The sequence below is a fragment of the Castor canadensis genome, chromosome 2 (genome assembly GCF_047511655.1).
Source record: "Castor canadensis chromosome 2, mCasCan1.hap1v2, whole genome shotgun sequence".
Classification (NCBI taxonomy): domain Eukaryota; kingdom Metazoa; phylum Chordata; class Mammalia; order Rodentia; family Castoridae; genus Castor; species Castor canadensis.
In genome coordinates, this window is record NC_133387.1 from 173,347,003 (window position 1) to 173,363,015 (window position 16,013).

The window sequence follows — 16,013 nt, forward strand, 5'->3', positions numbered from 1 at the left end:
TTCCATGCAATAGTTCCTGCCCCTACTTTCTTATAATAATGTCAAGGATACATGTTTTATACTAAGCAGCCTGCCATCGTCTAAAGGATTTATGGACATTTCAACACCATCTTAGGTTTTTTTTTTTTCTGCTTACCCCCTTCTTTATTTCAGTCCATTGAACAATATGCATTTTTTTGGTCTTGGAAGATTATAGATTCTATAGTATTATAATAGCAGGTTTCACTTTATAAAATAGCAAACATGTCCATGCAATGTAATGTTTTTAAGATAAGAATTTGATTTTGAAGATCTTGTGAAGCTATGAGACAGGTGTGTCACTAAATCCTTTTCTACTGTTTTTGTGATGTGTTTCTGTTTAGTTTCTTCTGCCATTACTTTCACCTTGGACATCTCGCAAAGTAGACATAATTTGGCATTATTGTGAAAAAAAACACCAATCATAGCATTTTAAAGGGCTGAAATTGACTTAGTAGAATCAGTTATATTTCCTTTGTGTGTGTGTTGTGCATGAGAGGAGAGAGGAATCAAGGCTCTTCACTAAATATTTACAGAAATCCATTGTGCATTACTTCAGAAAATATGAGACCATCCCTGAATTTATAGATTTGCATCTAGTACTCTCATTGGATGCATACATAAGCAAACAAAGAATAGAAAAGAATAAAACAACACAATGGCAGGAATTGCTACATACTTTTCAATATTAATATGGAATATAAACAGTCTGTATACCCTAATTGGGAGACATAAAATGGCAACCGAGCTGAAACTCAAGACCTAGCAATTTGAGGTCTACAAGAAACATATCTCATTGACAAAAACAAACTTTGGGTTAGGGTGAAATGGTGAGAAAAGGTTTTCTAAGCACACAGGATTCCCCCAACACAGGCAGGAGTAGCTACACTCATATAGGAACCAGTGGGAGTGGGGAGGATGTAGGGAGAGGGTGTAGAAGGGTGAATATGGTACAAATATAGTGTACACATGTATGTAAATGGAAAAATGATACATGTTAAAACTAATCCAGAAATAGGAGGAGGGGGGATGAAGGAGAATGATAGAGGGGGTGAATTCAACTATGATATATTGTAAGAACTTTTGTAAATGTCACAATGTACCCCCAGCACAACAATAATAAACAAAACCTACCAGATGGCTTTTAAACATTAAAAAAGAAAGAAAAATCAATCCTAAAATTCATATGAAAGAACAAAAGACCCTAAATAGCAAAAATAATTCTCAGCAAAAAGAGCAACATTGGAGGTATCAGAATACTGGAATTCAAGTTATACTACAGAGCCATAGTAACAAAAATAGCATGGTACTTGCACAAAAACAGACCTGAAGACCAATGGAACAGGATAGATGACCCAGAAATAAAACCACACAGCTGCAATCATCTGATCTTTGACAAAAGAGCCAAAGACATACACTGGAGAAAAGACAGTTTCTTCAACAAATGTTGCTAGGGAACTGGCTATCTGTATGCAAGACACTGAAACTAGACCCCTGTCTCTCACCTTGTACAAAAATCAACTCCAAATGGATCAAAGATCTTAACAAAAGCCTCAAACTTTGAAATGACTACAGGAAAAAAATAGAGAAAACTCTGGAATACATAGGTCTAGGTAATTATTTTCTGAATAAGATACTAATTGACCAGGAAATAAGAGCAAGAATTGACAAATGGGACTACATCAAATTAAAAGGTTTCTGCCCATCAAAAGAAACAATTACTATAATCAAGAGACAACCTATGGAATGGGACAAAATCTTCACCAGTTATTCAACAGATAAGGGATTAATATCCAGAATATACAATGAGTTCAAAAAAAATCAGTGAAGGGACAAATAATCCAATTAGTAAGTGGGCAAACTAATTGAACAGAAAGTTTTCAGAAGAACTGCAAGTAGCTAATAAATACAAAAAGAAATGTCCAACATCCTTAGCCATAAAGGAAATGCAAATCAAAACACACCAAGATTCCATCTTACCCCAGTCAGATTGGCAATCTCAAGAAAACAAATATCAAGTGTTGGTGAGGATTCAGGGAAAAGGGAACCATCATACATTGTTGGTAGATAGGTAAACTGGTACAACCACCATGGTTTGAGGTGCAACCACCTCAAAAACTAAAAATAGACCTACCTTATGACCCTACCATACCACCCTTGGACATATTTCCAAAGAAATGTAAATCAATACACAAGCGAGATATCCGCATACTCTTCTTTATAGCAGCTCTATTCACAATAGCTAAACTGTGGAATTAGCCAAGATGCCCAACAACTGATGAATGGATTAAGAAAATACAGTATGCACATATCATGGAGTATTAGTCATAAAGAAAAGTAAAATTATGCCATTTTCAGGAAAATGAATGGAACTGGAGATAATTTGATCACTATAAGCCAAGCTCAAAATTCTAACTACTGAATATTCTTGCTCTTTTGTGGAACCTAGACTTGAAATAATAATAATGATGATAATAATAATGGGACATGAATGTGAAAGAGGGATCATCTAGGGGATCAACACAAAGGGAGGGAAAGAAAGAATACTGTGCAGAGAAAAGGATGGAAAACATGCTACATGTATATATTCAAAGACATCATAAAGAAATCCACCAAACACTGTTTTCAAAAGGGGGGAGGAAGTAAGGAGAAAAGAAACTATAAAAGCAGGGATGAATTTGCTCAAAGTACACTGTACACATATATGAAATTACCACAGCAAAACCCCTTATTAATAATGTATACTAATTCAAAAGATAATAAATAATAATTCATCAAAACTAAAAAACATTCCAATCCTAGCATTTTAAGGATTTCAAATTGATTTAGCAAAATCAGTTATATTTTTATCATGTAAGAGGGAGCTTCTAAGGCTGTTTGCTATGGATTTCAAATTGATTTAGCAAAATCAGTTATATTTTTATCATGTAAGAGGGAGCTTCTAAGGCTGTTTGCTATATATTTACAGGAATTCTTTGTGTGTTACTTGTGAAAACACAATGCCTGAATTTATAGGTTTGCAATATGAATTTTTAATTGAAGTATATTAGATTTTAAATAGCACTATGTCAAATTTATGATTTCTTGTCTTCTTAGTTTGGAATTTATTTGATTTTTTTCTAGTTTTTCAAAGCTAAAGGTTTAGTTCAAAGACAAGCTCATCTCTGTTTTAAATGCTGGGTATGTTCATGTTATGGGATATAGAATCTTCCTGTAAGAAGCTTTTTATCTACCTGAGACTTGTAAAATCTAGTCATGAAATAACCAACTAGTAGTACTAGGATTTTTTGGACTAAGCACATATAGAGAGTTAAGTGAGCAGGAGAATAAGAGAATGATCTGATTCAAGGTCATTTCCAGTACATCTTCTAGACTGCTCAGGAATATAGATGCCCCTCACCCTTATTTACATGTGTGAAACATCTTTTATTTCATAATTAGTCACTAAATTCACTAAGACATAACCTTCAAGTTTGGTATTATTATCCCTGGTTTTCAGATGACAACACTGAGTCAGTGTGATAAGGAACCTGCCCGAGTTCGCACAGCTAATGAGTAATAGCAGCTTTAGGATGTTACCCATGCCTTTCCAGACACCTCCATTGGTCAGCATCCTTTGTCCATTTGTGGGCACTTTGGGGGAACACTTCAGCCTTTAAATCTCAAACTCTCTCTAAAGACACTTGTTTGGAGCAACTCACTGTTCCTCTACTTTTTGTGATAGCCTGTGTTCTGACAATTCTCCAATTTGTACTTTTTCTCTTTTCTCCCAACGCTTATCTTCCATTGTCAACTTCTTTCTCATCTTTGCTTTCTAAATTTCTACCACCACTTCATGGTCTCATCTAAAATTCAGTTCATTACCTTCTTCCCTCTTTTATTCTTCATTTATGTCACAAAAAATCAGGACTTCGCAAATTTATTATTCTCTTTTTCTGCTTTCTTTGGATTTAATTTGCTCTTTTTTTCTATTTAGAAAGTTAGTTATTTTTAAATAGTTCTTCTTTTGTGATGTGTGTATTTAATGATATACATTTTCCTCTAAGTTCTGTGTTCAATACATCCCACAATTTTGATGAGTTTGTTTTCCTTTTCATTTAGTTCAAGCTTTTTAGAATTTTCTCTTGGGACTTTTTTCCTTGACTCATATCATCCTTATCAGAAGTGTTTTGTTTAGTCTCCAAACATACTAAGTATTTCTACTTATCTTTTGGTTTTCTTATTCCTACTTTAGTTGTAGTCTGAAAGCAGGCATTGTATGATTTCTACTTTTGAAAATCTGTTACGGTGTGTTTTATGGCTTTCTTGGTTTTCTGGGATTTTCTCTCCACTCCTAACTTTCATGTACGTTATTTTCTGGGAGATTACTTAATATGTGTGTATGGATTTTTTCCTTCAAAGTATGCTTCTTGTAGGAAGTTTGATTGCATATTCTTTTTATACATATAAACAATATTCAATATTGTGTTTTATATATTACATTTTTTGCAATACTGGGCTTTGCACTTGCTAGGTAGGCTTTGCACTCTGCCATTTGAGTCACACTGAAAGCCCTTTTTGCTTTTGCTATTTTGGAGTCTCACTTTTTGCCCAGGCCAGCCTGGACCACAATCCTCCTATTTTATGCTTTTCACTATTGCTGGGATGACAGTCAAGCACCACCATGCCCAGTTTCTTCCATTGAAATAGAGTCTCACAAATTTTTATTTTTCTCCTCAGCTGACCTAGAACTGTGATCCTCCCAATCTCAGCCACACAAGTAGCTAGGATTACACCAGCACCCAGCTTACTTCCAATTCTTACTTTTCTCACTGAACTCCTCAAAACTGTGACCAATCCTAACTACTGCAAAGTCTCCACCACAGTTGATCTGTTTACTTTCCCAATGGTGCCTTCCAATTAGAGGCACCCATTTTACTCTGATTTTCCATCACCAAAAATAACAGTATGGGCAAATATGGTGGAAGTACTATGTATTCATGTATGAAAATGGAACAGTGAGACCTGTTGAAACTGTTTCAAGAAGGGGGAAAGGGGAGATAAAGGAGAAAGATGGAGGGGATGAATCTAAGATATATTGTAAGAACTTTTGTAAATGTCACAACATATCCCTAGTACAACTACAATATGCTAAGAAATAAATTTTTAAAAAGAAATCTGAAAAGCAAAGAAAATTTTTTTAAAAAGAGTAGAATGATGGTTAGTAGAGGCTGGGAAGAATAGTGTGGAGGGAAGGATGGAGAAAGGCTGACCATCAGTACTGTTGCAATTAGATAGGAGTAATAAATTCTAACATCCTATCACACAGAATGGTGACTATAGAGAACAGTAATGTATTGCACATTTCAAAAAGCTAGGAGAAAGGATTTTGAAAGTTTTTACCATGAAGAAGTGATTATTTGAGAAGGCAGATATGTTTCACCTGATTTAAATGTTGTACAATGTATACATGTATCAAAATATCATATAGTGTCTTATTAATATGGGCAGATTTGTGCCTCAGCTAAAATTAAATTTAACAAGCAAAAAAATCAGATATTTCTGACTGTTAAGTGAAATATTACCTTTATAGTATTTGCATTTTTATGGTTTCCTAGACAATACATGGCCTTCTGTCCATGGAACAATGGAATTAAAGGATATTAAAGTCTAAAATGTAATGATAGGTCTTGTCAAATAATTTAATAGCTAATAACCTGATCAAAAACTCTTTCCATTATATGCTATTTATGTTTTAATTAATTACCTGCGAGATATTTTAAAAATAATAATGGCATGATGTATAACTTAGTAAATGTCCTCTCATGGGCCTGGAGACATTTGTTTTGTGATATATATACATCCCAGAATGTCTGGGTCCTGTAGACAACTTAAACTTATTTTTCCCAAGTAATGTCTTCCTGCTTTCCAGGACAGCCATGGTACATGACAGTTCCTAAATCCCCACCTCTGCACTAACAAGAGTCACCATCCCACTTTTTGATTTTTGCCAATTGTATAAATGTAAGAAGATATATCACTGTTTTAATTTGCACTTCTATGTTTAGTAGTCGACTTGAGAACCTTTTTGTGAGTTTGATGATACTTCAATCTTTCTGTTCTATGAATTGGATGTTCTATATGCCTTGCCCATTTTTCTGTTGATGTATGTTCTTGTGATTTGCTGGAGTTTATTATATATACTGCTTGAATATAAAATGTCACCTATTGTACTGTATTTCTTCTCCCACTGCATTATATTTCTATTAAACATAGCACAGGTGTTCTTTGTTGCACAAGACTCATAACTTTTTAGACCAACAATTCATCTGTTTCTGAGATGTGAAAAACATACAGAAACCCACAAAGACATACTTGAAAACAAATAGATACTATAATTGTATTTTTAAATGAGCCAGGACACACTGAAAAAATGAAATAATGTGTGAAAAAGCAAGAAACTTAGAATTAGAAGAATCATAAATTAAATAAATGAATTTAGGAAATTATTAGACATAAAAAAATTAAGATATTAAGACTGAGATAGGAATAACAGGGAAGAAATAAATGCAACAATTAGCATCAGGAGAAAAAGAAGGTGAAAAGAAGAACAAAGAAAAAGAAAGACTGAAATGAAGAGTATCTATGGGCAAGTAACAATTGTAGGTACTGGGGAAAAGATCCAGCTGGCATAAAGTAGAAGCCTGGACAGAGAAATCCAACCAAGAGACACAGCAAATAATAAAATCTTTCCACGGTGTAAAAAAATTAAAGCAAATTATTGAGAAGAAATATCACACCCATGAAAACTGCCCCAAAATGAACCATAGAACATATCAAAATGAACAACAAAACATATCCTAGTAAAATTACTTGACTTTTTTATTTAAAAGAGAGATAATAATGAAAGCCATTATAAATTGTTTAAACAGGGGTAAAGGGGAAAAGAAAAAGTAATATAGAGGGAATGACTTTGATCAATGTATATTAAATGAATATGTGTAAATATCACAATGAAACTCCTTTAAACAATGAGTATACATTAATTAAAAAGAGAGAAAAATTAAAAATAAATGAAAAGGAAGAGCCAGAAAAATCCTTTGAGAACTATGCATTCTCAGTTTCCTAGCTCTGCATGAAAAGACCTGGAAACAGTAATGAATCCAGAAGCAACGAGCCTTCAGCACCTGTTTGTGTCCCAGAAGTATTCTTTCCCCACAAAAAGAACCAAGTTTCTTGGAAAAATGGTTGATTCTCAGTTTGAAGAATGAAATGTATGAGTTAAGAACATCTTACCATATTAAGTAGCAAGGAAAGTACTAGAGTCTACTAGCACTGTGTCAAAAAGTATATAGCAACATCTGAAGAGAATTTCAAAGGCCAAAGATAGAAAAAGTTTATCAAAAAAAAAAAAGCATAGTAATGGCAATGGGTTGGACCACACCAAATACGTTTAATTAGTGAGTTTATAATGTCACTAAAGAAAAGTAACAGATCACCTTTGGTGGAAACCAAATCATTGTTTTAAAAATCAGAACATGAAGGTAACCTAAATGTTTTTATTCTAACTGTGGTGGTCAATACATGAACCTATTCAGTTGATAAAGTTACATGGAACAAAATTTATACACATACAGACACAAACCAGCACAAGTAAAACTGGAAAATTTGAATAAAATCAATGGATTTTGTCACAGGCATCCTGTGTGTAATACTGTACAATTGTTTTGCAAGATGGTACCATTTGGGAACTCACAATGGCACATGAATCTATAATTATCTCCAAATAGAGACTATAAATTAAAATAAAGACTATAGTTAAAAACTCTTCATTGACAGTATATCCACTGATAATAAAATATGGATTATGTTGAGGAAGTTGAAATTTTCTTATGAATAAACTTCCTTTTAGGAATTAAAAATTACTAGGAATCCATCCTCTGATTCTCCTCAACTTCCTACTGTTCTACACCTTGGATCTGCCAGGGCAGCCACAGGGTGACAGACTCATTGTCCCTTATAAATTTAATAGAACAATACAGCTTGTTTAACAAAAATCTTTATTTGGGTAAGGAGTAAGAGAAAATCTGACATTTACTAACAGTTTGGGGGATGTAAAATATCAATGCTTAAGTAGTACAATGCATGACATGAATCTGTGATATATCTATTCAGGCAGAATTTCACATTTGGGACAAGAACAAATTGAAGTACTCATGGTTGCTATTGCCACCAATTCCTCAGCAGCTCCTCTGTGAACAAGGAAAGTCTGCCAGCTGGGATTATTTGTTCTTGCCTAGTATCACCTCTGACTTCCATCAAGGACTGCCTACTGCCTCCATCTTCAAAAGCATTATTATCTTTCAGTAAAATTGCCTGCTGCAATTTAGTTGTCTCCTTTCTTCATGAATCTTTTCTCTTGCTGCTCGTTCAGCATGAAAATCTGAACAGTAAATTTCTATCTAAGACAGCCATGGTTTCCAGGTCCTGCTCCTGCTTGACAATGGTCAGTCAACTCCATAGCATCCACCTGAAGCTGCTTGGAAGCCAGCACTCTCTCAGCCAGCTCTGCCTCATTTAATTCTTCTAGCAACTCCTTATTTACTTTTATGGCTCTATTTTTGATAGTTCTTCAATTTTTCTTAAAGAAGCTTGTTGTGTGTGGACTATACAATGACTAACTTGGAAGTTTCATCTTCGGTTTTGGTTTACTCTATTTTGATTTCTGATTGCATGCTTTACACTTACAGCTCCTTTTTTTCTTTTTCTTTTTCTTCTTGCAGTACTAGGGTTTAAACTCATGGCCTTGCCCAGCACTCTACGACTTGAATCATGTCTGCAGCTTCCTTTTGGATTTAGTTATTTTTCAGATACCATCTAACATTTTTGCCTACACTGGCCTCTGACAGTAATCTCCTACAATAGCTCCCATATGGCTGGGATTACAGATGTGCTACACCATACCCAGCCCCTCTAACTTCTTATTATAAACAAGTTCTTATTCCTCACCACTTTTGATGGGGTTATAGATATTTCCTTTCAAAGACGTCACACTTTCCTTGAAGTCTCTTCATTCTCTTACCTTCACTGTGTTTTGAAATTCCTTAAACACGGAAGTCAAGGTTACCTGATGGTTCAACTTCTCTACTTTGCTTCCGGCGGTCGCTGTGCCTCTCACCTCTCAGTTCTCTTTTTCAGTACTCCCCAATGTCTGGGTCTCAATCTCAGAATGATCATTTGCTTTATTTTCAAAGTATGAAATTCTATGGAACAATAAGACCTGTTGAAACTATTCTAAGTGGGGGAGAGGAGATAAAAGGAAAATGATGGAGGAGATAAATCTAAGATATATTGTAAACACTTTTATAATTGTCACATTGTACCTCCAGTACAAAATAACATGCTAATAAAAACAAATAAAGCTAAGATGGTTGAAAAGCAACCACACTTTTTCCCCAACTAACTTTGTACTTTTTGTAATTAACTATATACTCAGGTCTGTGGAACTAGAATAGAGTTGACACCCAGGATTTCGTATCCTAAATTTACATATACAGTTTAACAGCTCATGTTTGCTTAAATTGCTACTTTTTTAAAAATGTGAAATATTCTAGCCTATCAGCCTCATTTTAAATCTCTATTGTTTGTGTTAATCAACTATGTGTCATTTATGGATACAATATATTCTTTCATACTATTAATAGATATTTTTGTTAACAGATTTTTCCAGAATCAGTAATCAACACTCCCTTAATGCATTATTCAATAAACTGCAACTCCAACTCATCAGTAAGGTTAGCTTTCATTGTTTCATCCATAAAAATGCCAAAAGAAGGAGGGAGGGGGGTAATGAAAATATAATGGAGAGGGTTAATTTGTTCAAAGTACACTGTATGCATGTATGCAATTATCACAATTAAACTCCCTTGTGTTATTAATGTATGCTAATTTGAAAATAAAATTAAATTTTTTTAAATAAAAAAGAATAATAAAAAGTCAAAATATGAAATTCTTTCTTTGGCTTCTTTGAATGTGATTTTAAGTCTTTCTGCCTTCTGGTGTCCTTTCCTTATGCAAAGCAGGAACTGACTCACAGTTAATTACCCAAATTCCAAATAATTTCTGACACCTTCTTCAGAATTGCTTGTGTTGTGTCCATGGAGTCTCTTCTTGTGGTCCCAGAACTATTCCTGATTATTTACTGCCCCCTATACTTCCCTTCAACCATCCTAGTTGCAACAAAGTAGTCAATCTTCCAGTTGCTGGAGTTGAGCATGAGCTATGGTTTAGAAAGATGCCCACAGGCCTGACTTCTCAGCCTGAAAGTGGACTATCTGGGTCTTCAGCCACTGCAATTCCTGCTCTGCTTCTGCCTTGAGAAGCCTGGAGTCACCAGTCACCTCAAATGACCTTTCTGATTTCTCTTTCAGCTTTCCAAGTTCTTCCTTCAGATTCTCACTTTCATGACTTTCATGTCAGTCGCTCTTTGGCCTCTTTGCTCTGCATCTCAAAAAGCTGGCGTTCCTCCTTCTGTTTCTCTGTCCAGGCTTAAAACTCCTCAAATCACCCTTTCATACTTTGATTGTTTAGTTTCATGGCTTCTTTCAGCTAATGGCTTATTACTGGAGCTTTTTCGTCTGTTGCAGCATCGACTATGAATGTGTCCAGGCTGGGGTGAGTCAGATTGAGGGGTGCATTTTGGGAGGTTTCACTGGGGCCATACCCTTTTCAGTTAGGCAGCTCAGAAGCTGGTGGAACATAGCAGCAGGTTCAGCAGCCATGACCAGCTTATCTCCGGAGTTGAGCTCCTGTCCCAGATACAGAGGCCAGCCAGGGTACTCATTGGGGTGTGGAAACTTCAGGTTCTGCCCCACCTGAGTTTGAAAAATCTTTGTATGTTTCTTGAAAACACTTTAAAATAAACATTTCAACACTAGTTGATGGTGCCTGACGGTGAATTACTAACAATGAGGAACAACCATAATCGAAATAATTGATGACGATGTTCATGGTAGAGGGGGACAGTGATGGAGATGATGAGGAGGACAGTGATGATAATGATTATGGTGGTGATTGAGTTCATGGTGTTCTTGGTTGTAAAATATTCCAAGTATATATAACTTCAAGATGATGCTACAAATAAAAGAAAAAGGAATACAACTGGGGGAAAAATTGTAATTCAGAGAGCAGGTATAAACTAAGATCCTAATTATTCCTTTAGAGAGGTCTATTGTCTCTGGGGGTAGCTACATCCCAGGAGAAGTTCTGCACATACATATAAAACAAAACCCCAGTCTTCAAATCTCTGTCATTCATTTTTCCTGACTGTGCTGGTACCTTGAGTAAATTTAACAACAGATATAAATCTATACCCTTTTAGCATTTGCTGAGAATTGAAACCAAAGTCATTTCTTAAAGTTCCCAGGACAAGGTATTTCATTTTCCTTAGCACTGGTCTTTAATGATATACTTAAACAATTGTATTAAAAAATCTTTCTTCTGTGAACTCTTCTTTATTATACAGCTATTTACAACCATACGTTTGTCTGCCTTAATCTGCAAGTGCTTCATTCTCTGTGTGCTGCGTCCTCATCCACAGCAATCCTGAGCCCTTGCATGCTTGGAAAAGCTAGAGGTAATAGTAGTAACTCACAGGAAATAAGTGGTTTATGTTTGTCATGTTTATATTATATTACTAAGAGATTATGGGAGTAAAAGTGTTAAGTCCAGGTTCTCTTAGCTTCTCATATAAATGGTCTTCCCATTTACAGTGCACTGAAGGAAAGATATCCACTCTGTCCTATTGCGAAGCACTGTGATCAATGGTAATAGGTACTCAAGGTGGATTTTCTCTGATTCTTATTACTTCTAGAGTTAGAAATTGAGTCAAATGTAGGATTTTTCTTAATCTAGAAAATATTCTACAAGTTTGTGATAAATGGTAATTATGTTCAAAATGATATCTACTCTGAAAATAATTATTATGAAGTTGAATGATTTATCCCCAATAATTTAACATAAAAAATTGACAGAATAATGTATATTTTCTTGTCTTCAGAATATATTGTAAGTTCTTATCATTGACTCTTTTTTATATCTAAGAAAAAGAAATCATGCTAGATATTGTTATTAGAGAAATCAAATGAGGCCATGATTTTTTAATTATTATGTTATTGTTGTACGGGGGATACATTGTGACATTTGCAAAAAGTCTTACAACATATCATAGTTGAATTTACCCCCTCCATCATTCTCCTTTTTACCCCAAACCCCCATTCCTGGAATAGTTTAAGCAGGTCTCATTTTTCCATTTTTTTTCTTGAAGTATATAATATTTCCACTATACTCACCCTCCTACATTCTTTCCTTATAGCCTCCCCCAGAGACCATGATTTCTAAGTCCTATGTAAAAAAAAGGTTACAATTTTTTTTGTAAAAAATATGCATCTTTTTATACATGTAAATACATCTATGCAAACAAAAAATCTATAAGGATATTCGCTATCAAACAAAAAATCTATAAGGATATTCACTATCAATACTATACTCCAAATAGCAGGAAAAAATATTTTTGGTTGTTTATTTCTTTGTTTTTCACTCATATGTATTTCTAATATGCACAATGCATGTATAGAGCCTTTAATTTAAAATTCAACTGAATTTTGCATTGGTTTTACCAAACAATAAAAAATAATACACAAAGATACAGTACAACAAAACAATACTGTTCAGTGGAGATACAACAGACTGGCAGTCAGAAGTCCTATGTTTTATTCTGAGCTCTGCCCTTACTATCCAGATTGCCTTGGGTGATTTGCTTGATTTGTGCAGCTTCAATTCTCTAAAGAACGGAAGACTATACTACCGCATCCCTCTTCTTCTGTATGCTGTACACATATTAAAATGTCACATGCAAAGCATGTTACAAGGACATACTTCTTAGAGTACAGATGTGCAGATTTGTAAGGCTAAACATGGGAGACAGGGAAGAAGCTGAGGATCCAGGGAGAGCAGAGTTAAGTATGACTCCAAGTCTCCAATAATTAGTAGGCCTTGGGCAAGTCAATGTCTGGTATGTCAGTTTTTTTCAATATGAAGATGGCAATAAAAATCCTTTACTAAACACATTTCGCTCATATCCAAAACTTTAGGACTTAATAACGTGGTTCTAACTATGTTGCATTAAAGTAAAGTTAGTGATTATTTCAGGAAGAAAAATAGTGAGAACTGAAGATTTTATCAAAGAAATACATCCCACATAGGAGGATGTGTGTATATGTTATAGCCATCAATAATGATCCATGCTTCCTAGAACATGTCTACAATTTGAATATTTTCCATTAGGAATGTAAAGGTGTTATGTTTTGATATTATAATCTGAAAATAATCATAAATTATCTATGGAACACTTACTAAGAATACTATGTGCAGTGCTCAAACTGAGCCACAGATCAATTAGCTCAGAATACCGGTGTGAGAACGCAGGGCTCAATACTTTCCAAAAGCTCCAGGGGGTTATAATATGTAGCCAGTGTTGAGAACCACAGGTTTAGGACCTCAAGTCTGCAGAATCATTAAGAACACTTTGTAACAACACATATTCTTACAGAATCCTAGTATAAGGTCTTAAATATGTGTTATCCTATGTGTTTTACAATTAATTTTGGGATTTATATGCTACTTTGTTCATCTCTTGGATATACAAATTGACTTGTCACTCAACAACACAGGCGTAACTACCATATCACCCTACACTGCTTCCATTTCAAAAAGATGTTCATGTGTTTCTTGACCAAATATTAGGAATTGCCTAAATGACAGTGAAATTCCATTTCTGCAGCAAATTTCACCTCCAATTATTATTAAGTGTGATATATACTACTTATTATGGTATGGAGACACTCAAATTTCAGTGTGCACCAGTATCTTTAAAGACATGGCTAAATTCCAATTGCTGGGCCTATCTCAGAGTTACTGATTTAGTGCCTCTGGGTGAAACCTGAGAATTTGCATCTCAAATAGGGTCTAGGAGAAGGAGATGTTGTTGATCCAGGGATGACATCTTGAGAACCATAGTTCTAGGCCATTTGACAAACAGATAAAAGATCCCAATTTAGCCCCTTTCCTCCAACAGCTGGAGTGAGCAGAAAATGTATCAGCCATGCCCAGGATGGATCAGCACGTGATAAATGCAGAAATCCAGTATTTTCCCAAGCAGGGCAAAAGCAGACTCTCACCAGCTCCCTCTCTCCTATCCCCACAGGACTTCCCCACAGAAACAATGACTATTGGAAATCACTCTACAGTGAGAGAATTCATTCTCAGAGGATTAACTAACCGGCCAGAGCTCCAGCTCCCACTCTTCCTACTCTTTCTGGGGATCTACCTGGTCACCATGGTGGGGAACCTGGGCATGATCACCCTGATTTGCCTAAACCCGCAGCTTCACACCCCCATGTACTTCTTCCTCAGTAACTTGTCGTTTGTGGACCTCTGCTATTCCTCTACCATTACCCCTAAAATGCTGGTCAACTTCATGTCCCAGAAGAACATGATTTCCTATGTGGGGTGCATGTCTCAGCTCTACTTCTTCCTTGTTTTTGTCATTGCCGAGTGTTACATGCTCACCGTGATGGCTTACGACCGCTATGTGGCCATCTGCCGCCCTTTGTTTTACAACATCATTATGTCTCATGCCCTCTGCTCCCTGCTGGTGGCTCTGGTTTATACCATGGGATTAATTGGATCAACAATAGAGACTGGTCTCATGTTAAAATTGCACTATTGTGAGGCACTCATCAGTCACTACTTCTGTGATATCCTTCCTCTCATGAAGCGCTCCTGCTCTAGCACCTATGACGTGGAGATGGCCGTCTTCTTTTTAGCTGGATTCAATATCATAGTCACCAGCTTAACAGTCCTTGTTTCCTATGCCTTCATCTTGTCCAGCATCCTCCTCATCAGCTCCACTGAGGGCAGGTCCAAAGCCTTCAGCACCTGCAGCTCTCACTTTGCAGCTGTGGGGCTGTTCTATGGATCCACTGCCTTTATGTACTTAAAGCCCTCCACAGCCAGTTCCCTGGCCCAGGAGAACATAGCCTCTGTGTTCTACACCACAGTGATCCCCATGCTCAACCCCCTGATCTACAGCCTGAGGAACAAGGAGGTCAAGGCTGCCCTGCGCAAGACCCTGAGGAGAAAACTCTTGTGATGAAAATGCTTTCTTTCTGCATATAAGAGTAAGTGATTACAAACACCAGAAGTACACCCTCTGCATGCCAGCAATCACTTCTCACCATGCTAAGATGCATCCCTCCTCTCCAACTTTCCTCCTGCTTCACCTCCTCTTTCTCACTTTGTTTGAAACCACCCAATTTAATTTCATTTTTCTTTTATTTGGGACCCATTTCCTGTATCTTAACCCCTATGTGAAACATTTTCTGTATTAATTGTAAATTAATATAAAATGTAACATTAAATTTTCAGCAGTGTATTTGTGAGTCATTCATGGTTTTATTACCTTCAATATAGGATTTATTATTCAACTCAATTCTTACTTTTGGCACTTGGGAGTGCCCAAGGCAGAGAGAGGTTAATTTAAAAGTCACCAAGAAGGGATACCTAGTCTCTTTCACATCCAGATTACATTCTACTCTTTTCCACTCCTCTCTAATATTTCTGACAGAGAATTTGTACCTGATCCTGTCATGTCATTTTCTTTGTGACAACCATAATAATAGCAAGTAACATATTTTCAATGATTGCTCTTAGTCATGCAACTCTTCTCAGTATTTTCTATTTTTTCAATTATACTTCACCTCAAGTGGGTGCTATCCTGATCCCAGTACACACATAAGGAAATTTGATTTAGTAACTGGCTAAAGGTCACACAGCTGGTAGATAAGCAATACAAGATTAAACTCCAGTCACTGTGACCTCCTAGCCCACATTCGGGATTCTGTATTCTCACATATTGTTCCCTCACGGTATGCTGACAGTTTCTTAGAGCAGCTTAT

General features: G+C 35.8%; 1 protein-coding gene and 2 pseudogenes across 1 annotated transcript; 1 reads left to right on the top strand and 2 right to left on the bottom strand.

Annotated features, from left to right (window-relative positions):
• Positions 1 to 8,126: 8,126 nt before the first annotated feature.
• Positions 8,127 to 8,732, bottom strand: LOC109682526 (optineurin pseudogene; annotated as a pseudogene).
• A 1,236-nt stretch (positions 8,733 to 9,968) lies between these two features.
• Positions 9,969 to 10,778, bottom strand: LOC141410407 (optineurin-like; annotated as a pseudogene).
• Positions 10,779 to 14,152: 3,374 nt separating this feature from the next.
• LOC109682533 (olfactory receptor 8A1) lies at positions 14,153 to 15,208 on the top strand. Its single transcript, XM_020157809.2, has one exon. The coding sequence runs from the start codon at positions 14,159 to 14,161 to the stop codon at positions 15,206 to 15,208; it is 1,050 nt and encodes a 349-aa protein (XP_020013398.2). The 5' UTR covers positions 14,153 to 14,158.
• Positions 15,209 to 16,013: the final 805 nt, after the last annotated feature.